Here is a 26,034-nt window from a genome sequence, read left to right as displayed (position 1 = left end):
GACAGGGGGGTGGGGACACCCAGGGACACCCTGGGGACACTTGGGGACACCCAGGGACCCTCTGGGGACACCCAGGGTGACAACAGAGGAAGGGTGAGAAGGCGGAGCCAGGCCGTGACTGACAGCTGCAGCGACCAATCAGGAGGAGAGCAGCCGCCCCGCCTCTAAAATGAACAATAATAATTAAAAAATAATTAAAAAAAAAACCCAAGAGACATTTATTGAGGGGGGGGGGGGTACAGGACACAGCGGGGAACTGCGGCCGCTCCTCGGGAACTGCGGGGGGACCTGGGCACGGCCAGCCCGGGGGTCCTGGGGGGTCCCAGGGGTCCCAGGGGTCCCGGGGGCTCGGCCCGGCCCGCGCTGGCTCCAGGGGCAGCCCCAGCTCCCGCCCAGCTCCGGCTCCTGCGGGACAGACGGACACGGTCAGGGTCAGGATTGGGGTTGGGATTGGGGCAGGACTGGGGCAGGATCAGATCAGGGTTGGGATTGGGATCAGGACTGGGACTGTGAGTGGGGCAGGGTCAGGACTGGGACTAGGGTTGGAATCGGGACTGGGGCAGGCTCAGGCTCAGGATCAGGATCAGGCTCAGGATGAGGACTGGGGCAAGATCAGGCTCAGGATAAGGATCAGGATTAGGGCAGGGTCAAGGCTGGGACTGGGGCTGGGGCAAGGTGAGGATCGGGATCAGGATTGAGACTAGGAGTGGGGCAGGGTCAGGATCGGGACTGGGGCAGGCTCAGGGTCTGGGTCAGGATAAGGATTGGGGCAGGCTCAGGGTCTGGGTCAGGATCGGGACTGGGGCAGGCTCAGGGTCTGGGTCAGGATCGGGATTGGGGCAGGCTCAGGGTCTGGGTCAGGGCTGGGACTGGGATCGGGAGCGGCTCCAGTGCCGGGGCCTCCGGGAGGGGCAGAGCCCCAGTCCCAGCCCCGATCCCCACCCCAATCCTGCCCTGACCCTGCTCTGATCCTGCCCTGACCCTGCTCTGATCCTGCCCAGATCCCAGCCCTGACCCTGCCCAGATCCTGCCCTGATCCTGCTCTGATCCCTGCTCTGATCCTGCCCCAATCCCAGCCCTGACCCAGCCCTGATCCCGCCCTGATCTCAGCCCTGACCCTGCTCTGATCCCAGCCCTGATCCTGCCCTGATCCCTGCTCTGATCCTGCTCTGACCCTGCTCTGATCCTGCCCAGATCCCAGCCCTGACCCTGCTCTGATCTCAGCCCTGACCCTGCTCTGATCCCTGTCCTGATCCTGCTCTGATCCTGCCCTGATCCCAGCCCTGACCCTGCCCAGATCCCAGCCCTGACCCTGCTCTGATCCTGCCCTGACCCTGCTCTGATCCCTGTCCTGATCCTGCTCTGATCCTGCCCAGATCCCAGCCCTGACCCTGCTCTGATCCTGCCCTGATCCTGCTCTGATCCCTGTCCTGATCCTGCTCTGATCCCTGTCCCGACCTCGCTCCATCCCTGCCTTGATCTCTTCCCTGTTCCCTGCCCCAATCCCGATCCTGATCCTGGCCCCAATTCCAGCCCCATCCCTGCCCCGGTTCCCATTGCAATTCCCACCTCCACCCCTTCCCACCCTTCCCCTTGATTCCCATCCTTTTTCCTTCTTTTCCCACTTTATATTTTCCCTCCCCTTTTCCCACTTTTCTCCCCGAACCTTCCTCCCCAACTTTCTCTTTTCCTTCACCTTTCCCTTGTTTTTTCCCTCCATTCTCTTCCCGTATTTTCCCCAATTTTCCCCATCCTTTTCCCGTATTCTCCCCACCCATTTTCCCCGTTTTTCCCCCCATTTTTCCTCACCTGGCCGTTAAAACCTCCTCCCTCCTCCGTAGCTGCCGCCGCCGCTGGAGCTGCCGTAGCCGCCTGTGGAGCCACAGGGGATTTAGGGACACCCAAAAACGGGGGGGGGGACAGACTTGGGGACCCCCAGTGACACAGGACCCCCACCAGGACACTTTGGGATCTCCCCAGTTTATTTTGGGGCCTTCCCAGCACATCTTGAGGCCCGCTAAGGTTATTTTAAGGCCACCCCAATACATTTTAAGCTCCCCCAGGTGATTTTTGGGGTTGCCCCCAGGTGATTTCTGGGATTCCCCAGGTGATTTTTGGGGTCCCCCAGGTGATTTCTGGGATTCCTCGGGTGAATTTTGGGGTTCCCCAGGTGATTTTTGGGGTTCCCAGGTGGGATTTTGGGGTTCCCAGGTGGGATTTTGGGGCACTCACCGCTGCCATAGGGCCCCGAAGCTGACCCAGTGCATTTAGGATATTTGGGGTCCCCCCTGGTGATTTTTGGGGTCCCCCAGGGGGTTTCTGGGGACTCACCACCATTATAGAGCTCCGAGTTGCACCCCAAAGCCGCCCCAGGACATTTAGGATATTTTGGGGTCGCCCCATGTGGTTTTTGGGGTTCCCCAGGTGGTTTTTGGGCACTCACCGCCGCCGTAGGGCCCCGAGCTGCGCCCCCTGAAGCTGCCCCAGGACATTTAGGATATTTTGGGGTTCCCCAGGTGGGATTTTGGGGTCCCGCCAGGTGGTTTTTGGGGTTCCCCAGGTGGATTTTGGGGTTCCCAGGTTGTTTTTTGGGCACTCACCGCCGCCGTAGGGCCCCGAGCTGCGCCCCCCGAAGCTGCCGCCCTTCATGGGCCCGAAGCTCGAGGCCTGGTTGTTGTAGCTGCCGAAGTCGTTGTAGCTGCCCCCGCCCCCGAAATTGCTGCCTGGGGGGGGACAGCGGGGTCAGGGGACACCAGGGGACACCAGGGGACACCAGGGGACACCCAGCACCCAGGGGTGCCCCGTGACTGGGGGATTTAGGAGATCCGGGGTGGGGGAATTGGGATCCCCACCACTCTGGGATGGTTTAACCGGAGCCCAGAGCCCAGGGGGCTTTAACTGGGATCCCAAGCCCTGCGTGATCTCCAGGATGAATTCCTTGAGATCCCAAAGCCTCCTGAGCTCTGGGGTGGGTTCCCTAAAATCTCAAACCCCTGTGATCTCCAGGATGGGTTCCCAGGGATCCCAAACCCCTGTGATCCTTCCCCTGAGCTCTGGGGTGGGTTCCCTAAAATCTCAAACCCCTGTGATCTCCAGGATGGGTTCCCAGGGATCCCAAACCCCTGTGATCCTTCCCCTGAGCTCTGGGGTGGGTTCCCTAAAATCTCAAACCCCTGTGATCTCCAGGATGGGTTCCCAGGGATCCCAAACCCCTGTGATCTCCAGGATGGGTTCCCTGAGATCCCAAATCCCTGTGATCCTTTCCCTAAGATCCCAAACCCGCTGGTGATCTCCAGGATGGGTTCCTTGAAATCCCAAACCCCCCTGTGATTCAGGATCCCTTCCCTGAAATCCCAAACCCCCCTGGCGATCTCCAGGATCTCTTCCCTGAGCTCCCAAATCCTCCAGGATCCTTTCCCTGAGTTCCCAAACCCCTGGTGATCTCCAGGATGGTTTCCCAGGGATCCCAAACCCCCATGATCCTTTCCTTAAGTTCCCAAACCCCCCTGGTCATCTCCAGGACCCTTTCCCTGAGCTCCCAAATCCTCCAGAACCCTTTCCCCGAGCCCCCAAACCCCTCGGTGACCCCTGCCCGTAGCCCCAGGTGCGGGGCGGTGCCAGCAGCCGTGCCGGGCGCCCCCGGTCCCACCTGTGCCCGCCTCGGCCAGGCCGTTGCGCACGGCCAGCGCGGGGCCCCGTGCCGGCCGCCGCCCGCCGCTGCCGCCGCCGAAGCCGCCGCCGCCGTTGTTGTAGCCGTCGTAGGAGCCGCTGCCGCCGTAGCCGCGGCTGCCCCCCGAGTACCCGGGGCCGCCGCCGCCGCCGTAACCTGCGGGAAAGGGCAGGAAAGGGGTTTGAGAGGGGAGGGCACGGCGGGGGCACAGGGCTGCGGTGGGCACGGGAGGGCACGGGCTGCGTGGCTGCTGGGGCAGGGTGTCCTGGCATGGCCCCGGGGCTCAGAGCCGGCCTGGCATTGCCCCTGGGGCTGGGTGTGCTGGAGCAGGGCCTGAGCCCAGCCTGGCACTGCCCCTGGGGCTGGGGCCCAGCCTGGCGCTGCTCCCAGGGCTGGGTGTGCTGGAGCAGGGCTCAGGCCCAGCCTGCACTGCCCCAGGGCTCAGGCCCAGCCTGGCGCAGCCCCGGGGCTGGTGCTGTCCCTGCAGCCTGGGGCAGGGCTCAGGCCCAGCCTGGTGCTGTGCCCAGGGCTGGAGCCCATCCTGGCGCTGCCCCCGGGGATGGGGCCTGGCCTAGCACAGGACTCAGGCCTGGCCTGGCGTTGCCCCGAGGCTCAGACCCAGCCTGGCCTTACCGTCAGCACCAAATCCATTAAATCCATCCCCGCCGGCGCGGCCGCCGCCAAATCCACCTGGAAAGAACAAACCGGGCTGGGGCCCCGGAGGCCGGGGGGAGCCCGGCGGGGTGCCCGCGCCCCCGTGCGCCCTGTCCCCGTGTCCCCGTGCGCCCCACGCCGTCACTCACCACGGCCGCCGAAGTTGCCGCCGCGGCTGAAGTTGTCACCGCCGCCGAAGCCGCCGCGGCCGCCGCCGCCGAAGTTCCCGGAGCCGCTGCGGCCTAGGAGGGGGGGGCGGGAGGGGGGCACGGCCTTAGGCACGGGCGGGCGGCACCGGGGCCGCGGCGGGGCCGGGCCGGGCGGGGCCGGGCGCTCACCTCGCTGGCCGGCCGAGGCGCTGGCCATCTCCTGCTTGGACAGCGCCTTGCGCACCTCGCAGTTGTGCCCGTTCACCGTGTGGTACTTCTGGACTGCGGGGACACCGCGGGGTGGCACTGAGCTGGCACCGACCCAGGGGAGCCCCACGCTGTCCCCAGCTGGGCTGTCACCCCCACAGTGTCACCCCCATGCTGTCCCCAGCTGGGCTGTCACCCCCACAGTGTCACCCCCATGCTGTCCCCAGCTGGGCTGTCATCCCCCCAGTGACACCAGCTGGGCTGTCACCCCCACAGTGTCACCCCCACGCTGTCCCCAGCTGGGCTGTCACCCCCACAGTGTCACCCCCATGCTGTCCCCAGCTGGGCTGTCATCCCCCCAGTGACACCAGCTGGGCTGTCACCCCCACAGTGTCACCCCCACGCTGTCCCCAGCCGGGCTGTCACCCCCACAGTGTCCCCAGCTGGGCTGTCACCCCTCCAGTGTCACCACGCCGTTCCCCGGCTGTCACTGCCCCAGCCAGGCTGTCCCTCACAGTGTCCCCAGACTGTCCCTCACAGTGTCCCTACACTGTCCCTCACAGTGTCCCCATGCTGTCCCTCACAGCGTCCCCAGACTGTCCCTCACAATGTCCCTACACTGTCCCTCACAGTGTCCCCAGGCTGTCTCCCGAGGTGTCCCCAGGTGTCCTCACACTGTCCCCTGAGAGGTCCCCAGTGTCCCCAGCCTGTCTCCCGAGGTGTCCCCAGTGTCCCCACAGTGTCCCCAGGCTGTCTCCCGAGGTGTCCCCAGAGTCCCCAGCGCGTCCCCGGTGTCACTCACTGACGATTTTGTCCACGGAGTCGTGGTCGTCGAAGGTGACGAAGGCGAAGCCGCGCTTTTTGCCGCTGCCGCGGTCGGTCATGATCTCGATGACCTCGATCTTGCCGTACTGCCCGAAGTAATCCCGCAGGTGATGCTCCTCCGTGTCCTCCTTGATGCCGCCCACGAAGATCTTCTTCACCGTCAGGTGCGCCCCGGGCCGCTGCGAGTCCTGCGGGGGACACGGTGGCAGCGGGACACGGGCACGGCCACTGCCACCACCCCGGACCTGTCCCCAGGGCCACAGCACCCTGCAGGCACAGCCACTGCCACCACCCCGGACCTGTCCCCAGGGCCACAGCACCCTGCAGGCACGGCCACTGCCACCACCCCTGTCCCTGTCCCCAGGGCCACAGCACCCCGCAGGCACGGCCACTGCCACCACCCCTGTCCCTGTCCCCAGGGCCACAGCACCCCGCAGGCACGGCCACTGCCATCACCCCCGTCCCCAAGGCCACCACCCAGCAAGAACGGCCACTGCCATCACCCTGTCCCTGTCCCCAGGGCCACACCACCCTGCAGGCACAGCCACTGCCACCATCCCTGTCCCCAGGGACACCACCCGAAGCAGCGGGCATGGTCACTGTCCCTGTCCCTGGGGACACCAACAGGCAGCAGGCATGGCCACTGTCCCTGTCCCACCACCTGGAGCAGCAGGCACAGCCACCACCACTGTCCCTGTCCCCAGTGTCCCCTCACCTCTCTGGACACAGCCCGTTTGGGCTCCACCACTCTGCCCTGTCCCCAATGTCCCCAGTGTCCCCTCACCTCTCTGGACACGGCCCGTTTGGGCTCCACCACTCTGCCCTGTCCCTTTAGTGTCCCCTCAGTGTCCCCAGTGTCCCCTCACCTCTCTGGACACGGCCCGTTTGGGCTCCACCACTCTGCCATCCACCTTGTGTGGCCGCGCGTTCATGGCAGCATCGACCTCCTCCACCGAGGAGTAGGTGACAAACCCAAAGCCCCGCGAGCGCTTCGTGTTGGGGTCCCGCATCACCTGGGGACAGGGACACCTCAGGGACAGGGCAGGGACACAGCGGGGACACGGGGACACACACAGGGACATGGGGACAGACACAGGGACATGGGGACAGACACAGGAACACAGGAACATGGGGACAGACACAGGGACACAGGGGACATGGGGACAGACCCGTTTTCGGGGTCCCAGCCCCATTTTCAGGGATCCCAGCCCCGTTTCTGGGTGCCAGGGCTGGTTTCACAGATCCCAGCCCCATTTTCAGGTGTCCCAGCCCCGTTTTTGGGGGTCCCAGCCCCGTTTCTGGGTGCCAGGGCTGGTTTCACAGATCCCAGCCCCATTTTCAGGGATCCCAAACCCATTTTGGGGGTGCCCTCACCACGCAGTCGGTGAGCGTGCCCCACTGCTCGAAGGGGACCCCAGCCCCATTTTCAGTGACCCCAGCCCCATTTTCTGTGACCCCAGCCCCATTTCGGGTGTCCCAGCCCCGTTTCGGGTGTCCCAGCCCCATTTTCAGTGACCCCAGCCCCATTTTCTGTGACCCCAGCCCCATTTCCGGGTGTCCCAGCCCCATTTTCAGTGACCCCAGCCCCGTTTCCAGTGACCCCAGCCCCGTTCTGGGGGTGCCCTCACCACGCAGTCGGTGAGCGTGCCCCACTGCTCGAAGTGGCTGCGCAGGCTCTCGTCCGTGGTCTCGAAGCTCAGGCCCCCGATGAAGAGCTTGCGGAGCTGCTCCGGCTCCTTCGGGGACTGCGGGACAGGCACGGGGTCAGGGGGACCCCAAAAACCCCTCACAGAGACCATGGGGGTCAGGGGAAACCCAAAAACCCCTCACACAGATTGTGGGGGTCAGGGGAACCCCAAAAACCCCTCACACAGATCGTGGGGGTCAGGGGGACCCCAAAACCCCCTCACACAGATCGTGGGGGTCAGGGGAACCCCAAAAACCCCTCACACAGATCGTGGGGGTCAGGGGAAACCCAAAACCCCCTCAAAGGGGTCAGAGGAACCCCAAAACTCCCTCACACAGTTCTTGGGGTTAGGAGAACTCCAAAACCCCCCCAAAAACACCTGAAAGGGTCAAGAAGGAGGTCAGAGGAACCCCAAAACCCTCTCAGAAAGCCCATGGGGGTCAGGGGAACCCAAAACCCCCTGAAACAGGGTGAGGGGCTGGGGAACCCCAAAATGCTCCCCCAAAACCCCCTCACACTGCTCATGTTGGGGCTGGGGAACCCCAAAAGCCCCTGACCCAGCTCTGGGGGACCTGACACCCCAAAATCCCTCCTGGGACCCAAAGAAACCCCTACTGAACCCCCCCTCACAGCTCCTCACACCCCAAAATGCCCCCCAAAAGCTCCAGGAAGATCCTGACATCCCCAAATCACCCCTGGGACCCGAAAATCCCTCCTGGGAGCCTCCGTCCCCCAGCTCCAGACATCCCAAACCCACCCCCAACAAATCTCCCCCACCAGGCCCCTGAGCCCCCCCTGGACCCCCTCGAGCTCCCCCACCCCAAATGTTTGGGGCCACCTGAACCTTGAGCACCCCCAGTTCCCATCTGGGGGCACCAGCAGATCCCCAGCAGCCCCCAGCCCAAATTTCTCCACGTCCCAGGCCCCCAAATCTCTCCCCCAACCCCAATTTTTGGGGCCTACCAGTCCCCTCAACTCCTCCATCCCCTAATTTTAGGCCCCCCAACCCTAAATAACCCTAAATTTGAACTCCCTAACCCCCACAAAGCCCCCAACCCTTATTCTGAACCCTCCCAATCCACCAAAACCCACATTTTAACCCCCCCAACCCAACTTTTCCACATCCCAGGCCCCCAAATCTCTCCTCCAACCCCCATTTTTGGGGCCTTCCAGTCCCCTCAGCGCCCCCAGCCCCTAATTTGAACTCTACCCCAGCCCCTACCTTTGACCCTCCAACCCTGAATTTGAACTCCCTCGCCCCCCAACTTTAAACCCTCCCAAGCCCCCCCCGCCCCAAATTTTATCCCCCCCAACCCCAAAATGCCCCCTCCCCACCCGTTATTTCCAAGACCCCCGCGTGTCCCCCTCCCCATATTCGTGTGTCCCCCCCCACCCCGGGTGACACAAAGGACGCGCACGTGGCCGCGGGAGCGAGCGCGGGCCGGAGGGGGGGGCGGTGGGTGAGGGGGGGTCGCGCATGCGCCTGAAGGGGAAAAGGGGGGGGAAGAGGATGGGGGGCGCTCTGTGGGACCCCCCCCCAAAAGGAGCCTGAGGGAGGGGGAGGCTCTGTGGGACCCCCCCTCAAAATGCTGAGGGGGTGGGAGCTCTGTGGGACCCCCCCAAAATAGAGCCTGAGGGAGGGGGAGGGGATGCGGGGGGCTCTGTGGGACCCCCCCCAAAATGGATCATGAAGGAGGGGAGGGGGAGGGGGAGCCCTATGTGTGACCCCCCCCCCCCCCAATGGCGCCTGCGCGGGTGAGGGGAGGGGGGGGCGCGCGGCGCGCAGGCGCACTGAGCTCCCGCGGCCCGCCAGGCGGCGGCGGCGGGGGCGGCGCGCTGAGGGGGGGCAGACGGGCGCACGGGATTGATAAAAAACCACCGCGCGCGGATGGGCGAGCGGGACCGCGGTACGGGCGCTGACCTCGGCCTTGGCCATGGCGGCGGCGCGGGGCGGGGCGGGCCGGGCGGTGGCGGCAGCGCGCGATGCTCCCTCTGCGAGGGCCGACACGGAAAGGGGCCGAGCGACGCGAGCGCCGCCGCCTCACCCCGCCGCCCCCGCCGCCCTCACGGCCCCCGCGCCGCCTCCCATTGGCTGACGCCTCGCGGCGCCGCCGCCTCATTGGGTGGCTGGACGAGCTCCGCCCACAGTCCCGCCGCTGATTGGCTGATCCAAGGAACGTCCCGCCCCCGCGGCGCGGTGATTGGGGAGAATTGCTGTCGCCACGCCCCGCGCGGCTTTTCCCGCTCCGGCCCGGAGACTCCCCGGCGTGCCGCGGATTGGTTGGAGAGGCGGAGGGCCCTCCCCCAGCTAGGCGCTCATTGGCCGGGCGCGCGGGGGGACGGTCCCCATTGGCGGGCGCGGCCGTCGCTCAGCCGCTGGGCCGCCGGCGGGCCCAGCGCAGCTCGGCGAGCGCGGCGCGGCGGGCGCAGAGCGGGGCGGCGGCGGCGACTCCCGGCGGCGGCGAGAAGGGGCCGCACGCCCGCCGGCCCCAAGGTGCGCCCGGAGCAGCGCATGCGCCAATCGCGGCGGGCTCTGGGGAGGGGGGAAAGGCGGGCGGACGCATGCGCGGAACGCGGCCGGCGGCGCCTGCGCGCTGCGGGCGGTTTTGGCGGGCGGAGCGCGGAGCGGCGGCAGCTCGGAGCGGCGGCCAAACCGCGGCGGACGGGCCCGCGCCGGAGCCGCTCCCCGCGCAGGTAGCGCCGGCGGCGGGCGGCGGATGAATGGGCGGCAGCGCGGGGGCGGGTCCGCCGCTGTGACGGGCAGGCGCGGTGGCCAATGGATGCTGGCGGGAGGCGGAGCCACGCGCGGAGTGACGGGGGCGGTAGTTAATATCAGTGAGCGGGAGGCGGGGCGGAATGTGGATTGACAGGAGCGCGGACCAATAGCGGCGCAGTGAAGGCGGGGCGGTGCTTGGAGTGACGGTTTCACCGCCCAATAGTGACTCGGCGGGGCTGTGGCGACCTGCGGGGCGCTCAGCCAATCACCGCGCGGGCGCGCGGCTGCTCTGACCAACCGGGTACTGCGGCGCGCTTCTAGCCCCGCCCCCAGGCCCGCGCACCGGGCCCCTCAGCGGCGCTTTGAACCCAAATCTGCGGCTTTTTACCTCAAAATTGCGGTTTCTGCCCTCAAACCGCCGGGTCCCCCCTCAAACCGGCGCTTTCCCGCCTCACACCGTCGGCTTTTCCCTCAGAGCTGCGGTTTTTAGCCCTGGAGAGGCGCTTTTGGCCTCAGCGCGGCGCCTTCCCTTTGTTCCCTCAGGATTCCCGGGCGCGGGATCCGGGACCGGCGCCCCGGGGGCTCCGCCGTGCATTTTCCTTTCCCTAAATCGCCTTTTCCCACCCAAACCGGCCCCTTTTCCCTCAGGAATCCACCCAGAACCTCCTGGTTCCCGCCCGAAACCCTGCCGGCAATCCGGCAGGAAATTCCAGCCGGGAGCGAGGAATTCCCCGCGTCCCTCCCGGGGCTCCGTTTGGAAGAGAGAAATCCGCTAAAATCCTGCCTAGAGGGAGGGAAAAATCCCCGGCTGGGGTTTTCTTAAAACGTCTTTTTTTTAATCGTCCTGATTTTTAAGGGATTTAGCCCAGATTCCATTTCCCCGGTCTCAAATTCCTTCTCAGTTTTAGGGGATTTATTCCAAATTCTGTTTCGCTTTGCCTAAATTCTCTGGGGTTTTTAGGGGCTTTTAGCCCGAATCTTGTTTCTTTGTGCCTAAATCCCTGCTGGTTTTTAGGAATCGGCCCCTCCTGTGCTCCCTCCTTGGGATTTCCTTTTGGGGATCCAAAAATTACCCCAAATCCCTTTTGGGGATCCCAAAATGACCCCAAATCTTTCCTTGGGGATCCTGAAATGACCCCAAATCCCTTTTTGGGATCCCAAAATTATCCCAAATCCCTTTTGGGGATTCCAAGATGACCCCTTTCCCTTTTGGGATGCCAAAATGACCCCAAATCCCTCCTTGGGGGTCTCCAGGTGTCCACAAATCCCTCTTGGGGTCCCCAGGTGTCCCCAAATCCCTCTTTGGGATCCCCAGGTTGCTCCAATGTCACCTTTAAAGGGCTCCAGGAGCCTCAAATCTCCCTTTTGGGGGTCCTGAGATGAGCCCAAATCCCCCCCTGAGCTGTCCCCTGTCCCCCCTGGGTGACAGCACCGTGTCCCCAGTGCTGTGCTGTGGGCAGGAGCAGCCCCTGTGTGGTGACATTCCCTGTGCCACGGTGACATTCCCTGTGCCACGGTGACATTCTGTGATATTCCCTGTCCCTGTCCCCAGAGCGGTGGCTGCGCTATGGGCAGGAGGAGCCGGCGGGCAGCCGACAGCTCGTCCTCGGGGGAGGAGGAGGAGTATGTGGTGGAGAAGGTTCTGGACCGGCGCGTGGTGAGGGGCCAGGCCGAGTACCTGCTCAAGTGGAAGGGCTTCTCTGAGTGAGTGACAGTGGGGACAGCCCCAGGGGGGACACAGCACCCTGGGTGTCACCCGAGTGTCCCCTGACCCTGTGAGTGACAGCGGGGACAGCCCCAGGGGGGACACAGCACCCTGGGTGTCACCCGAGTGTCCCCTGACCCTGTGAGTGACAGCGGGGACAGCCCCGGGGGGGACACAGAACCCTGGGTGTCCCCTGACCGTGTCTATGGGTGTCCCCTGAGTGCCCCTGGATGTCCCCTCTCTCCTGACCATGTCCCTGGCTGCCCCCGGATGTCCCCTGGGTGCCTCTGGGTCTCCCTGGATGTCCCCAGGTGTCCCCTGACCATGTCCCCCGTGCCCTGACCACGTCCCCGTGTGTCCCCCAGGGAGCACAACACGTGGGAGCCCGAGAAGAACCTGGACTGCCCCGAGCTGATCTCGCAGTTCCTGCGCAAGGACCGCAGGATGAGGGACATGAGGGACAGCGAGGGGACGCGGCCCCGCGAGCGCCCCGAGGGCGCCAAGCGCAAGGGACTGCCCGGGGAGGACGGCAGGGCCAAGAAGAAGAGGGAGGTGAGAGGGGACACGGGGACACTGGGAGGGGACAGGAACACGGGGATAGGGACAGGGACGTGGGGAGGGGACAGAGACGTGGGGATGGGTGTGGGAATTCAGGGACAGGGACAGTGCCCAGGCACAGGGTCACGCCCCCAGTGCCACCACGCTGGGACCCTTCCCTGACCTCTCCTCTCCCCAAAATCCCATTTTTCCCAAACCAATCTCATTTCCCCCAAAACCACCCCTTTAACCCCAGAGCAACGACATCGCCCGCGGCTTCGAGCGGGGGCTGGAGCCCGAGAAGATCATCGGGGCCACCGACTCCTGCGGGGACCTCATGTTCCTCATGAAGTGGTGAGGCCACCTCCTCGCTGTCCCCTGGGACGCCCCAGTTCCTGCCTGTGTCCCCCAGTTTGTGCCTGTGTCCCCAGTTTGTCTCTTTGTCCCCAGTGTGTCCCCGGTTTGCGTCCCCAGTCTGTGTCCCCAGTTTGTCCCCGTGTCCCCAGCCCGTCCCCTGACCCTGTGTCCCCGCAGGAAGGACACGGACGAGGCTGACCTGGTGCTGGCCAAGGAGGCCAACCTCAAGTGTCCCCAGATTGTCATCGCGTTCTACGAGGAGCGGCTGACGTGGCACGCGTACCCCGAGGACAGCGAGCCCAAGGAGCGGGACCCCCCCCGCAGCTAAGCCCCCTCCCCAATCTGTACAGACACCCCGGACTGTCCCCTGGCCCCTCCCGTGTGCCCCTGGGCACAGGGGGACCCTTCCCTGCCCTGGGCGTGTCCCCAGCCTGTCCCCACCCCCGGGGCAGGTTTGGGGGGTGGCCCCGATTTTGGTGTTTTTTAAAGTCGGTGTTTTTAGCCGGGGCCCCCCCGGGGTGTCCCCGTGTCCCCCCGTCCCCTCTGATCCCCACCCCCGTGTTGTCCCCAAGCCCCCGGATTTGCTTCCAATAAACAACGGTCACTTTTCAGAGCTGCCACCTGTGGGGCTGGGGACACCGCTGGCACCAACATGGCCTGGTGTCACCAGCACAGTGTCACCAGCACAGTGTCACCAGCGTGGCCCGGTGTCACCAGCATGCCCTGGTGTCCCCCCACCAGTGTCCCCAGTATGGCCCAGTGTCCCTCCCCCCCCCCTCAGCGCTGCCCCCTGCTGGTGACAGCGGGCGCTGCACGGGCACAGCGCGGGGACAAAGGGGACCCGGGGACAGCGGGGGTGGCACTGGGGGGGCCGGAGGGGACAAAGGGGACCCCTGGGTATGGGGCAGGGGCTGTTTGGGGACACTGCAGTGACACAGGGAGGGTTTGGGGACACTTGGGTGGCAATGGAGGGGAGGTTGGGGACACTCTGGTGACACCGAGGAGGGTTTGGGGACACTCTGGTCACACCGGGGGAGGTTGGGGGCGCTCCGGAGACACCGGGGGAGGTCGAGGGCGCTCCCTCCCGTTCCCGCTAGGGGGCGCGCTCGAGCCGCCGCAGCTCCGCGTGCCCCGCCCCCTCGCCGTGGGAAGGGGCGTGGCCTGAGCAGACTCCGCCCCCTGCTGTGAGTGTCCCCGAATCTCCCACGCGTGTCCGGTACGCCGGGGGGTCTGAGTGGGATTTTGGGGGCCTTGGGGGGATTTTAGGGGATTTTGGGGAGGTCCGGGTGGGATTTTGGGGGCGATTTTGGGGATGTTTTCCCGCCGCAAGGCACGATGGAAAACTCCGCGCGCAGACAAAGGACCTGGCCACGCCCCCTCCCTCCGCGCGCGGGGCACGCCGGGAAGGGGAAGGGGCGGGGCCTATCGGGGCAGGGGGCGTGGCCGGCGTGCGGCGGACGCGGCGCGTGCTCAAGGTGGGCTCGCGGCGGCGGCAGCGACGTCACCGGGGGACGTGTGACGTCACGGGGGAGCGGGGCTGTGAGGGACCCTAGGCCGGGTGGGGGGGGGGGGGGGTCAGGGTCGGGCACGGGGACACCGCCAGCGTGCCCCGCCCCCCCGGGGGGCTCCGCTGTCACCTGTGTCACCCCCCCGGCCTCCGCTGTCCCCTCCAGGGCTCCCCTGTCACCTCCAGGGCTCCCCTGTCCCCTCTGTCACCTCCCGGGGCTTCTCTGTCCACTCTGTCTCCCCCCCCCAGGGGTCTGGGTCACCTCTGTCCCACCCCCGGGGTTCCCCTGTCGCCTCCAGGGCTCCCCGGTCCCCTCTCTCGCCCCCTGTGTCCCCCCCAAGGCTCCCCTGTCCGCTCTGTCCCCCCCAGGTCCCCTCTGTCACCTCCCGTGTCCCCGCAGGCGATGGGGGATGGAGCGGGAGGAGGAGGAGGAGGAGGAGGAGGAGGGAGCCGGGGGTGCGGCTGAGCAAGGAGCGAAGGCTGAGGAAGCCAATCCTGGTGATGCTGAAGCCGGTGAAGATGCTGAAGATGCTGAGGATGCTGAGGATGCTGAGGATGAGGATGCCGAGGCCGAGGGCGTGGCGGGCCGGTTCCTGGCGCTGCAGCGCGCCCTGTCCGAGCGGCTCCGGGCGCTGCCGCCGCCGGGCCCGCCCGTGTCCGTGGTGTACGCGCCGCTCGAGTACGCGTGGGAGCCGCACCGCAGCTTCGTGCGCCGCTTCCTGCGCTCCCCCAAAGCCGTGCTGTTCCTGGGCATGAACCCCGGGCCCTTCGGCATGGCTCAGACCGGGGTGAGCGCCCCAAAACTGCCTGGGTGCCCCAAAAACCCTGAATCCAATAACCCAGACCCGTGCTGATCCTGGGCATGAACCCCGGGCCCTTCGGCATGGCTCACACCGGGGTGGGCACCGGGAGAGGGTCTGGGGGGGGGCTCGGTGCAACCGGCGAGGGCCCAAAGGGGAGGAAATGAGGCTGGGGGGGGATCAGGGGGTCTCTAGGGGAGGGAAACTGAGGCACAGGAGGGTTTGGGGGGGTCCCCAGGGGTTCAGTCCATCTCACGGGGCAGCAGAGGAGGGAAACTGAGGCACGGGGGGGGTCCCCAGAGGGTCCCACTCCATCCCGTGGGGTCCTAGGGGACGGAAACTGAGGCACGGGGGGTGCCAGTCCATCCCATGGAAGGGAAACTGAGGCACGGGGGGGTCCCAATCCATTCAATGGAGGGGAAACTGAGGCACGGGGCGCTCCCGCTCCATCCCAGCACCGACCCCGCGGCGCGGGGCTGACTCTGTGCGGGCCGGGGCTGTCCCCGCCGTGTTCCCCCCGTGTCCCTGCCGTGTCCCGCCCCTGACGCCCCCTCCCCGCCCCGCAGGTGCCGTTCGGCGAGGCGTGGCACGTGCGGGAGTGGCTGCGGGTGTCGGGCGCGGTGCGGCGCCCGCCCTGCGAGCACCCCAAGCGCCCGGTGCTGGGGCTGCGCTGCCCGCGGGCCGAGGTCAGCGGCGCCCGCTTCTGGGGGCTCATCCGCAGCCTCTGCCCCGACCCCCGCGCCTTCTTCCGCCACTGCTTCGTGCACAACCTCTGCCCGCTGCTCTTCCTGGCCGCCTCGGGCCGCAACGTGGCCCCGCCGGAGCTGCGGGCGGCGGAGCGGGAGCGGCTGCTGGGCCCGTGCGGGGCCGCGCTGGCCGCCGCCGTGCGGGCGCTGGGCGTGCGGCTCGTGGTGGCGCTGGGCCGCGTGGCCGAGCTGCGGGCGCGCCGGGCGCTGCGGGACGCGGGCATCGCCGTGCCCGTGGCCTGGATCCCGCACCCGTCCCCCCGCAACCCCCGCGCCAACCGCGGCTGGGAGGGCGAGGCCCGCGAGCGGCTGCGGGAGCTGGGGGTGCTGCGGCTCATGGGCGTGCGGGAGCAGGGGGGAGCGGGGGAAAACGGGGCCGGGGGGTCCCTGCTGCAGCTGGACCAGTTTGGGACTGGGGAAAACGGGAATGGGGGGTCCTTACTCCAGTTGGACCAGCTGGGAACTGGGGAAAACGGGGCTGGGGGGTCCCTGCTGCAGTTTGGGACTGGGGAAAATGGGGCTGGGGGGTCCCTGCACCAGTGTAACCAGTTTGGGACTGGGGAAAATGGGGCTGAGGGATCCCTGGACCAGTTTGGGACTGGGGAAAACGGCGCCGGGGGGTCCGTGCTGCAGTTGGACCAGTTTGGGACTGGGGAGAAGGGGATTGATGGGGCCCTGCCTCAGTTTCCCCGCTCAGAACAGGATTTAGGGCAACACTCTAGGGCAGAGGGTGAACCCCTGCCTCAGTTTCTCCACTCGGGAGGGGGTTTGGGGCTCCTTTAGGGGCGGGGCATGGGCCCTGCCTCAGTTTCCCCACTCGGGGGTGGTGCTTAGGGAGCCTTTAGGGGCAGGGGATGGGCCCTGCCTCAGTTTCCCTTTAGGAAAAAGGGGGGGAGGGTTCGTGGGTCGCTGCCTCGCGGCGTTTTCTGTGTAATTCTGGAATTAATAAAGGCGAGAATTGGTAAAAAAGCAAGGAAAGGGTCATTGGGGGCAGGCGGGAACCAACGAACCTACCTTCCTTCCTTCCTCTTCTTCTGCCACTTCCTCCCTCCCCCCTCTATTTTATTTTTCTAAAAACCCAGATTTTCCCCTTTTCCCCGCTTTTTCCCCCCCGCCTCTCCGGGCGCGGGCTCCGCGGATTTGTCACAATTGTTTTTATTGTCACCAATTGCCCAGAACCGGGGCGCGTTTAAATCCCCATCGATCGGGGTTTTTGCCCGGAATTGCCGGGTTGGTGCCGATTCTCTCGGCCGACTCCAGAGGGAGCCCGGACAAGGGAGGATGAGGAGCGGCCGAGATTTCCCAGCCGGGAAAGCCTCGGGAAGGGAGCGCAGCAGCCCCGGCAAGCCCGGCTGTTCCTTCATCGGCATCACAGGGAAATCCGGATTTTCCTGTATCTGCATCCCAGAGAAACCCAGATTTTCCCATATCAGCATCCCAGATTTTCCCGTCTCAATATCCCAGATTTTCCCACACCCCATAAATTTCCCCACACCCGATTTTCCCAGGTTTTCTCCCCAAAACCTCCCCCCCTTTTTTTTTTGGGACAGCCCCTCCCCCACCCGGGGTCACAGCGGGGTCACCGCCGCCCCTCCCCCACCCCCGCGTCCCTTCCCCGCCCATCCCCGGAACCGGGGGCGACCCCCGAACCCCCCCCCCCGATCGATGCCGCCGCCGCCCTCCCGCCCCTCGGCCCCGAGCGCGGGGTTCGGGGGTTTTTGGGGCATTTTCCGCGGATCCCCGCCGCTGTTGGCCGCGGTTCCTCATTGGCATTCCGGGCCCGGCCTGACCTCTCCTTGCACCCGCAGCCGGGGCGGGGCCGGCGCGGCGGCTGCGCCCGGGAGCGCCCAGCGCGCTCTAATTCGGCGATTACTGTCACAGGGCCGTTTGTCACCGTGTCACCGCCCCGGGGACACTCGGCGGACGTCAGGGCCCCCCCGCCCTGCCCGGCGCTGCTTTCATCGCTGCGGATCCGATTCGAGAGCGCGGGGGAAGGGGCGAGCGGGGCGAGGCTCCAGCGCCACAAACCCGCAATTTAACAAATCCCCCTTTCCGCAAACCCGCAATTTAACAAATCCCCGTTTTCCCAAATCCTCATTTCCCGGTGGTTCCAGTTCCTCTGATCCCCATTTCCACAAATCCCCATTTTCCTATTTCCCCATTTCCACAAATCCCCATTTTCCTGCGACTTCATCTCCCCAAATCCCAATTACCCAGTATTCCCAATTCCACTAATTCCCATTTTCCTGCATTTCCACTCCCATAAATCCCCATTTTCCCAGTGTTTCCAGTTCCATACGTCCCCATTGCCCCGTGATTCCATTTCCATAAATCCCATTGCCCCGTGATTCCATTTCCATAAATCCCCATTTTCACAAATCCCCATTTCCCGGTTTTTCCGGTGCCCCAAATCCCCATTTCCCTGCATTTCCAGTTGCCCTAAACCACCCCAAAAATCCCCGGGATGAGGACGGACAGACGGACAGACGGACAGAGGGAGGGAGCACCCTTGGAGCAGAGGCGAGCGCTCCCCACCCCCAATTAATCCCCGCATCAATTAAACACCGGCCAGGGCTGCGCTGCCTTCATTAACGCTCCCGCTGTTAATTACAGCAACAGGCGGGAGCCGCCCTCCCCCCCCCTTTCCTCATTAATTAATTGCTGTCAGTAATTAACAGATCCTGGTGCTGGCCAAGGAGGCCAACCTCAAGTGTCCCCAGATTGTCATCGCGTTCTACGAGGAGCGGCTGACGTGGCACGCGTACCCCGAGGACAGCGAGCCCAAGGAGCGGGACCCCCCCCGCAGCTAAGCCCCCTCCCCAATCTGTACAGACACCCCGGACTGTCCCCTGGCCCCTCCCGTGTGCCCCTGGGCACAGGGGGACCCTTCCCTGCCCTGGGCGTGTCCCCAGCCTGTCCCCGCCCCCGGGGCAGGTTTGGGGGGTGGCCCCGATTTTGGTGTTTTTTAAAGTCGGTGTTTTTAGCCGGGGCCCCCCCGGGGTGTCCCCGTGTCCCCCCGTCCCCTCTGATCCCCACCCCCGTGTTGTCCCCAAGCCCCCGGATTTGCTTCCAATAAACAACGGTCACTTTTCAGAGCTGCCACCTGTGGGGCTGGGGACACTGCTGGCCCCAACACGGCCCGGTGTCACCACACAGTGTCACCAGCATGGCCTGGTGTCACCAGCACAGTGTCACCAGCATGGCCCGGTGTCATCAGCGTGGCCCGGTGTCACCAGCATGGCCCGGTGTCCCCAACAAGGCCCAGTGTCACCTGCATGGCCCAGTGTCCCCAGCCTGACCCGGTGTCCCCCCACCGGTGCCCCCTGCTGGTGACCGCGGGCGCTGCACGGGCACGGCTCGGTGGCAGCGCCCGTGCCACACGGGCCAAGCACACGCAGTCACCAATGCGGGGGACGGTGAAATGGCGATAATTAACGGGCCAACGGGGTCATTTATAACGGGGGGAAACGGTAAAAGGGGAGGGCTTCCGCCTGAGCGAAACATCGCGATATCTTGAGCGAAACATCGCGATATCTTGAGCGAAACATCGCGATATCTTGAGCGAAACATCGCGATATCTTACCACAGCCAAAAACCCCTGGGCATGAACCCGGGGAGCTCGGGGTGGCTCGGAATGGGGCGAACACCGGGGGGCACCGGGAAAGGGACCGGGAGGGAGCCGGGGGAAGGGAGGATGGAGGGGGCTGGACCCGTTGGGGACTGGGGGGAAGAAGGATGGGGAGGTCCCTGCCCCAGTTTGACCAGTTGGAAACTGGGAAAAAGGGGATTAGGGGTCCCGTCCCCAGTTTGGGACTGGGGAAAAGGGGGCTGGGGGGTCCCTGCCCCAGTTTGGGACTGGGAGGAAGGAGGATGATGGGTCCCTGCCTCAGTTTCCCTTTAGGAAAAAGGGGGGGAGGGTTCGTGGGTCGCAGCCTCGTGGCGTTTCCTGTGCAATTCTGGAATTAATAAAGGCGAGAATTGGTAAAAAAGCAAGGAAAGGGTCATTGGGGGCAGGCGGGAACCAACGAACCAACCTTCCCTCCTCTTCTTCTTCCACCACTTCCTTCCTTCCTTCCATCCTTCCTTCCGCCACTTCCTCCCTCCCCCCTTTATTTTATTTTTGTAAAAACCCAGGTTTTCCCCTTTTCCCCCACTTTTTCCCCCCTGTCTTTGCGGGCGCGGGCTCCGCGGATTTGTCACAGATTTTATTGTCACCAATTGCCCACAACTGGGGCGCCTTTAAATCCCCATCGATCGATGGTGCCATAATCTGACATTGATTGATGCCATAACCTGACAGTGATTTTGCCATGATCTGACATTGATTGATGCCATGATCTGACAGTGATTGATGCCATAACCTGACAGTGATTGATGCCATGATCTGACAGTGATTGATGCCATGATCTGACAGTGATTTTGCCATGATCTGACAGTGATTGATGCCATGATCTGACATTGATTGATGCCATGATCTGACAGTGATTGATGCCATGATCTGACAGTGATTTTGCCATGATCGGACATTGATTTTGCCATGACCTGACAGTGATTGATGCCATAACCTGACAGTGATTGATGCCATGATCTGACATTGATTGATGCCATGATCTGACAGTGATTTTGCCATGATCTGACATTGATTGATGCCATGATCTGACAGTGATTGATGCCATGATCTGACAGTGATTGATGCCATAACCTGACAGTGATTTTGCCATGATCTGACAGTGATTTTGCCATGATCTGACAGTGATTGATGCCATGATCTGACAGTGATTGATGCCATAACCTGACAGTGATTTTGCCATGATCTGACATTGATTGATGCCATGATCTGACATTGATTGATGCCATGATCTGACAGTGATTGATGCCATGATCAGACAGTGATTTTGCCATAACCTGACAGTGATTGATGCCATAACCTGACAGTGATTGATGCCATAACCTGACAGTGATTTTGCCATAACCTGACAGTGATTTTGCCATGATCTGACAGTGATTGATGCCATGATCAGACAGTGATTTTGCCATAACCTGACAGTGATTGATGCCATGACCTGACAGCGATGGCCGTGCCCGCCCGGAGCATCCCCGGTGCGGGGTGGATGCGGTGCCTCTGCCCCCGCCCGGCCGGGACCCCTCCCCAATTATCCCCTTTTGTTTTAACCCGGGATTCCCCTCCCGGGGGTCCCCGCATCGCCCCTCATTCCCTGCCTGGCTTTGGGGCGGCCGGGCCCCTTTAGGATTTGGCATTTTTGGTTTTTTTTCCCCGGAATTGCCGGGTTTGTGCCGATTCTCTCGGCCGACTCCAGAGGGAGCCCGGACAAGGGAGGATGAGGAGCGGCCGAGATTTCCCAGCCGGGAAAGCCTCGGGAAGGGAGCGCAGCAGCCCCGGCAAGCCCGGCTGTTCCTCCATCGGCATCCCAGGGAAATCCGGATTTTCCTGTACCTGCATCCCAGAGAAACCCAGATTTTCCCATATCAGCATCCCAGATTTTCCTGCATCGGTATCCCAGAACATCCCAGATTTTCCGACATTGGAATTCTAAATTTTCCTACATCCGCATCCCAGAGAAATCCAGATTTTCCCGTATCAGCATCCCAGATTTTCCCGTCTCAATATCCCAGATTTTCCCAAACCCCATAAATTTCCCCACACCCGATTTTCCCAGGTTTTCACCGCAAACCCCCCCCCCCCCCCTTTTTTTGGGGACAGCCCCTCCCCCACCCGGGGTCACAGCGGGGTCACCGCCGCCCCTCCCCCGCCCCGATCTATTAATTACTGACAGCAATTAATTAATGAGGAAAGGGGGGGGAGGGCGGCTCCCGCCTGTTGCTGTAATTAACAGCGGGAGCGTTAATGAAGGCAGCGCAGCCCTGGCCGGTGTTTAATTGATGCGGGGATTAATTGGGGGTGGGGGGTGCTCTCCTCTGCTCCAAGGGCGCTCCCTCCCTCTGTCCGTCTGTCCGTCCTCATCCCGGGGATTTTTGGGGTGGTTTAGGGCAACTGGAAATGCAGCGAAATGGGGATTTGGGGCACTGGAAAAACCGGGAAATGGGGATTTGTGAAAATGGGGATTTATGGAAATGGAAACACCGAGAGAATTGGGATTTATGGGAGTGGAAATGCAGGAAAATGGGGATTTGAGGAACTGGAAACACTGGGAAATGAAAACGCGGGGAAATGCGGATTTGGGGAACTGGAAATACCGGAAAATGGGGATTTGTGGAAATGGGGATCAGAGGAACTGGAACCACCGGGAAATGAGGATTTGGGAAAATGGGGATTTGTTAAATTGCGGGTTTGCGGAAAGGGGGGTTTGTTAAATTGCGGGTTTGTGGCGCTGGAGCCTCGCCCCGCTCGCCCCTTCCCCCGCGCTCTCGGATCGGATCCGCAGCGATGAAAGCAGCGCCGGGCAGGGCGGGGGGGCCCTGACGTCCGCCGAGTGTCCCCGGGGCGGTGACACGGTGACAAACGGCCCTGTGACAGTAATCGCCGAATTAGAGCGCGCTGGGCGCTCCCGGGCGCAGCCGCCGCGCCGGCCCCGCCCCGGCTGCGGGTGCAAGGAGAGGTCAGGCCGGGCCCGGAATGCCAATGAGGAACCGCGGCCAACAGCGGCGGGGATCCGCGGAAAATGCCCCAAAAATCCCCGAACCCCGCGCTCGGGGCCGAGGGGCGGGAGGGCGGCGGCGGCATCGATCGGGGGGGGGGCGGTTCGGGGGTCGCCCCCCGGTTCCGGGGATGGGCGGGGAAGGGACGCGGGGGTCCCGGCGCGGCTCCCACGGGGGTTTTGGGGCGCTTTGCAGCGATTTGGGGAGCGCTCCAAGGGCGCGGGTCCCCGTGTCCCCCTGTCCCCGTGTCCCCCTGTCCCCGTCCTGGCCGTGTCCCCGTGTCCCGGCGTGCGGCACCTTCCCAGCGGGACACGGGAACGGGAATTGTGTGAAACGGGGGAACACCGGGAATTGGGGATTTGGAGACCTGGAAACGCAGGGAAATGGGGATTTACGGAACTAGGAACGCAGGGAAATGGGGATTTGGGGAAATGGGGATTTACGGAACTAGGAACGCAGGAAAATGCGATTTCCAGCCCGGACACCTTCCCGGGGCTCTGCAGCCCTGAGCGCCCCGGAGGAGGATCCGGGGGTGCCAATCCCGGTCCGGGGGTGCCCCCCGGGCTGGTTTAACCCCCGCCGTGCCAGGGCCAGGCGGGCCCGTGCCGGAATTCCCGGGATCCGCCGCCGCCCCCGCGCGGGTTTCGGGTGCTGCAAATCCTCCCGGTGGTGCCGAAAATTTCGGATCAAAATCCCCAAAACCGCAGCCCCCGCCTCCGCCCGTGCGGAAGCTCCTCGGGGAAAGGCGAGAAAACCGCAGAGGGAGGGGAACTGAGCGCTTTTTTCCGCCTCGTTTTTCCTCGTTCCGTGCTCGTTCTCCTCCCTCGGAACCCCGGGCCGGGCTGTGCGGGGAGCAGCGGCTCCGAGCACGGAATGAGCGCTGGAAATCGGGAGGTTCCGGCGTTTTGGGGACGTTTCGGGTGTTTGGGAGCCCCCGGCGGGGAGGGGACGGCGGCGGTGTCACCGCGGGGGCCGGGGATGAAAAGGGCGAGAGGCCCCGCGAGTGTCGGGGGTGATGAATGGGGGTGAGCGCGGGGTGAGCCGAACAAGGCGCCTCTGTCCGCCCCAAATCCTCCCGAAAAACAACAAAAAAACCACCAAAAAACCCCCAAAAAAACAAAACAAAAAAAAAACCAAAAAACCCCACCCCGCGTTATTCCCGCAGAGTCCGTCTGCTCCCAGCCCTCTCGGCCGGCTTGATTTCTTTAAATTAATTTTATTTATTCTTTTATTGTTATTTAATTTTAATTATTATTATTATTATTATTATTATTATTATTATTATTATTATTATTATTATTATTATTATGGTTTTTTTCCTCCTGTTATTTTGCCCAGTTTTGACCCAAATAAGGAGGTGTGAATGGCCGCGAGGATCGCGGGGATTTCCACGGATTTCCACGGATTTTTATGGATTTCCACGGATTTATTTCCGCGGCTTCCCGGCTCTGTTTGCTCAGCAAACAAAAACACCCGCGGCGGGGCCGCCTGCGGGGTCACGGCAGAGCCCTGGCAGCCGCTGGAGATTTTTGTTTGGTTTGGTTTTGTTTTGTTTTTTTTTAAAGCACCCAAATCCCGCGGGTTTCGCTGCCAAATTCTCCTCCCGCACCCGCGGACCCCGAAAGGGCCGCGGGAATTTGGGGAGCGGCCCCGGAGCGGAGCTGGAATTCGCTGCCCTCTGGGGTTTAAAACGCCGGAAGAAATCGGGAAAATAAATCGGGAAAATAAATCGGGAAAATCGGGATTTTCTCACCCAGGGCGCGGATTTGGGGCGAAACCCCCGGAAAGGAGCGGGATGGGGGAATTGTGGGGTCTCCTGAGCTCGCCCCCCGTTTTTCCTTCCTGTCCCCATCCCAAATCCCGAGTCTGTCCCTGCCCAGGCTTCTCCCGAACATTCGGGAGCCGGGTCCAAGCCCAGCCCCGCCGGAACCGGGATTTTGGGGGGAATCCTCGGGGTTTTGGGAGGCGCTCGGGGCCGATTTCCAGCGGTGCCGGAAAAAGGGGGGAGCGGGACGGGTTTGGGAATGGGGACAGAGGGGACGCGTCCGGAGGGGTTGGGGACCCATGGAAATGCAGGAATGTGGGATTGGGGACCCATGGAATCGCAGGAATATCGATTTGGGGATCCAGTGAAATGCAGGAATATGGGATTTGGGGACCCATGGAAATGGGGGCCTATGGAATTGCAGGAATGTGGGATTGGGGATCCATGGAAATGTAGAAATACGGAATTGGGGACGTATGGAATTGGGGACCTGTGGAACGGCAGAGATGTGGATTTGGGGATCCATGGAAATGCAGAAATGTGGAATTCGGGATTTATGAAATTGGGGATCCATGGAAATGCAGAAATATGGGATTGGGAACCTATGGAAATGCAGGAATGTGGATTTGGGGGTCCATGGAAATGCAGAAATGTGGATTTGGGGATCCATGGAAATGCAGAAATGTGGAACTCGGGATTTATGAAATTGGGGATCCATGGAAATGCAGGAATGTGGAATTCGGGATTTGTGGAATTGGGGACCCATGGAAGTGCAGAAATGCGGATTTGGGGGTCCATGGAAATGCAGAAATGAGGAATTGGGGACCCATGGAACCGCAGAGGTCTGGAACTGAGTGGCGTTAATTGGGGTTTAAATTAAGCCCCAATTTACGGGAACTGGGGACCCGTGGAAGCGCAGGGAGACGGAATTGGGATAAAACGCGGGGAATTGGGAACGTGTGGCATTGCGGAAACGGGAACTTAACGGGATCTGTGGGAACCCATAGGAACCCCTAAGAATTTATGGGAATTTATGGGAATTTATGGGATCCCGCAGGAACCGCTGGGAACGCGGGGCCGGGTGCCCGGAGCCGCGCCCTGCACCGCTGCGCTAATTAGGAGCGTTAATTAGGAGCGTTAATTAGGCACGTTCGCACACACAAACACGCGCGCCGGCCCAGAGAGCGATTAAGGGCTGGTGGAATTTGCATCTCATTAACATTCCCACCTCATTAACATTCCCATCTCATTAACATTCCCGCAAGGGCTGCTCGAGGGCGGGCGGGTCCTGCAGCCGGGAGAGGCGGAAAGAAAAGAAAATAATAAAATAATAAAATGAAATATACGGAACAAAGCGTATAAAATATAATAAAACATCGTAAAATATAATAAAATATAAAATATAATGGAATAAAATCAGTTTTTTTAAAATTATAAAATAAATTAGAAAATAAGAGTGCGAAAAGGAGTGCAAAATATAAATATTTTATATTTATATAAAATAAATACAAAAAAATAAAATAAGTACAAAAATAAAATAAGTACAAAAATAAAATAAGTATACAACAAAACATTAAAACAGAATAGAATAAAATTAAATATACAATGAAAATAACACTTTAAAAAATAAAATAAAATAAAATATAAAATAAAATAAAATAAAATAAAATAAAATATAAAATAAAATATAAAATAAAATCAAATAAAGAGCCGCGGTGGCTCTGGGCGCGGGAGCAGCGGGCGGAGGGCGGCGAGGGAGCCGCGTTTGGGATCCGAGTCACGTTTGGGAAATTTATGGGGCCGCTGCTGCGGGAGGTGAGGCCCTCGCTGCCTTCCACGAACCAATTTCCACCCGTTCCCAGCCGCGCCGCGAATCCGGGGGGGTTCGAGGCGTTCGCCTCGCGAATTTGGGGGGTTCGAGGCGTTTGCCCCCAAATCGGGGCCGGGCGCGACCCCAAAAGGGGAATTTGGGGTGCGGAACCCCCCCCCCCCAGCTCCTTTCTCTCCCCCCCTTTTCCGTTCCCTAGGGCTGAAAATCCCCGCGGATTTTTGGGGTGCGAATCCCAAAATTCATCCTCCCCTCAACCCCGA

The 26,034-nt window shown here is 62.5% G+C and overlaps 3 protein-coding genes and 1 long non-coding RNA gene across 10 annotated transcripts; 2 read left to right on the top strand and 2 right to left on the bottom strand.

Moving 5' to 3' along the window:
- Window positions 1-194: 194 nt before the first annotated feature.
- On the bottom strand, window positions 195-9,274 carry HNRNPA1 (heterogeneous nuclear ribonucleoprotein A1). 3 transcript variants are annotated; one of them, XM_071419148.1, is made up of 11 exons: window positions 9,114-9,273; window positions 7,134-7,250; window positions 6,372-6,518; window positions 5,483-5,693; window positions 4,663-4,755; window positions 4,474-4,566; window positions 4,304-4,360; window positions 3,650-3,826; window positions 2,601-2,723; window positions 1,810-1,872; window positions 195-405 (listed from the first exon to the last, which is right to left on the bottom strand). In XM_071419148.1, the coding sequence occupies exons 1-10, from the start codon at window positions 9,126-9,128 to the stop codon at window positions 1,817-1,819; spliced, it is 1,089 nt and encodes a 362-aa protein (XP_071275249.1). In that variant the 5' UTR covers window positions 9,129-9,273; the 3' UTR covers window positions 195-405; window positions 1,810-1,816. The 3 variants fall into 3 exon arrangements, with proteins under 3 accessions (XP_071275249.1, XP_071275248.1, XP_071275250.1); XM_071419147.1 differs by having other exon boundaries at window positions 4,474-4,755; window positions 9,114-9,274; XM_071419149.1 differs by lacking the exon at window positions 4,304-4,360.
- A 277-nt stretch (window positions 9,275-9,551) lies between these two features.
- Window positions 9,552-13,118, top strand: CBX5 (chromobox 5). Of its 2 annotated transcripts, none has more exons than XM_071419152.1 (5): window positions 9,552-9,686; window positions 11,461-11,612; window positions 11,979-12,165; window positions 12,407-12,504; window positions 12,685-13,118. In XM_071419152.1, exons 2-5 carry the CDS (start codon window positions 11,476-11,478, stop codon window positions 12,833-12,835), a joined length of 573 nt encoding a protein of 190 aa, XP_071275253.1. In that variant the 5' UTR covers window positions 9,552-9,686; window positions 11,461-11,475; the 3' UTR covers window positions 12,836-13,118. The 2 variants fall into 2 exon arrangements, with proteins under 2 accessions (XP_071275253.1, XP_071275251.1); XM_071419150.1 differs by lacking the exon at window positions 9,552-9,686 and adding an exon at window positions 9,728-9,886.
- Window positions 13,119-13,633: 515 nt separating this feature from the next.
- On the top strand, window positions 13,634-16,529 carry SMUG1 (single-strand-selective monofunctional uracil-DNA glycosylase 1). Of its 4 annotated transcripts, none has more exons than XM_071419145.1 (3): window positions 13,634-13,723; window positions 14,384-14,802; window positions 15,381-16,529. In XM_071419145.1, the coding sequence occupies exons 2-3, from the start codon at window positions 14,425-14,427 to the stop codon at window positions 16,341-16,343; spliced, it is 1,341 nt and encodes a 446-aa protein (XP_071275246.1). In that variant the 5' UTR covers window positions 13,634-13,723; window positions 14,384-14,424; the 3' UTR covers window positions 16,344-16,529. The 4 variants fall into 4 exon arrangements, with proteins under 4 accessions (XP_071275246.1, XP_071275247.1, XP_071275244.1 ...); XM_071419146.1 differs by having other exon boundaries at window positions 13,666-13,723; window positions 14,415-14,802; XM_071419143.1 differs by lacking the exon at window positions 13,634-13,723 and adding an exon at window positions 13,805-13,982.
- A 170-nt stretch (window positions 16,530-16,699) lies between these two features.
- On the bottom strand, window positions 16,700-19,199 carry LOC139586022 (uncharacterized). The gene is made up of 2 exons (XR_011677430.1): window positions 18,713-19,199; window positions 16,700-18,680 (listed from the first exon to the last, which is right to left on the bottom strand). It is a non-coding gene; the product is annotated as an uncharacterized lncRNA (long non-coding RNA).
- Between the last annotated feature and the right edge of the window lie 6,835 nt (window positions 19,200-26,034).

This window comes from Agelaius tricolor, unplaced genomic scaffold, assembly GCF_023055355.1.
Source record: "Agelaius tricolor isolate 1412-34295 unplaced genomic scaffold, bAgeTri1.0.p SCAF_101, whole genome shotgun sequence".
Classification (NCBI taxonomy): domain Eukaryota; kingdom Metazoa; phylum Chordata; class Aves; order Passeriformes; family Icteridae; genus Agelaius; species Agelaius tricolor.
The sequence above is the reverse complement of the archived record's forward strand: the minus strand, read 5'-3'. Positions and strand labels throughout refer to the sequence as shown.

Excerpts from the sequence above, each read along its gene's own strand:
- HNRNPA1 (XM_071419147.1), bottom strand. Across the intron at positions 6,519-7,133 it reads GCACGCTCACCGACTGCGTG|GTGATGCGGGACCCCAACAC; the intron begins GTGAGGGCACCC and ends CCCTGTCCCCAG. Across the intron at positions 2,724-3,649 it reads CCTGGCCGAGGCGGGCACAG|GCAGCAATTTCGGGGGCGGG; the intron begins GTGGGACCGGGG and ends GTCCCCCCCCAG.
- CBX5 (XM_071419150.1), top strand. The coding sequence starts at position 9,755 with ATGCGCGGAACGCGGCCGGCGGCGCCTGCGCGCTGCGGGCGGTTTTGG. Across the intron at positions 11,613-11,978 it reads AAGTGGAAGGGCTTCTCTGA|GGAGCACAACACGTGGGAGC; the intron begins GTGAGTGACAGT and ends TGTGTCCCCCAG. Across the intron at positions 12,166-12,406 it reads GGGCCAAGAAGAAGAGGGAG|AGCAACGACATCGCCCGCGG; the intron begins GTGAGAGGGGAC and ends CTTTAACCCCAG.
- SMUG1 (XM_071419143.1), top strand. The coding sequence starts at position 13,820 with ATGTTTTCCCGCCGCAAGGCACGATGGAAAACTCCGCGCGCAGACAAA. Across the intron at positions 13,983-14,383 it reads GGACGCGGCGCGTGCTCAAG|GTCCCCTCTGTCACCTCCCG; the intron begins GTGGGCTCGCGG and ends TGTCCCCCCCAG. Across the intron at positions 14,803-15,380 it reads TCGGCATGGCTCAGACCGGG|GTGCCGTTCGGCGAGGCGTG; the intron begins GTGAGCGCCCCA and ends CCCGCCCCGCAG.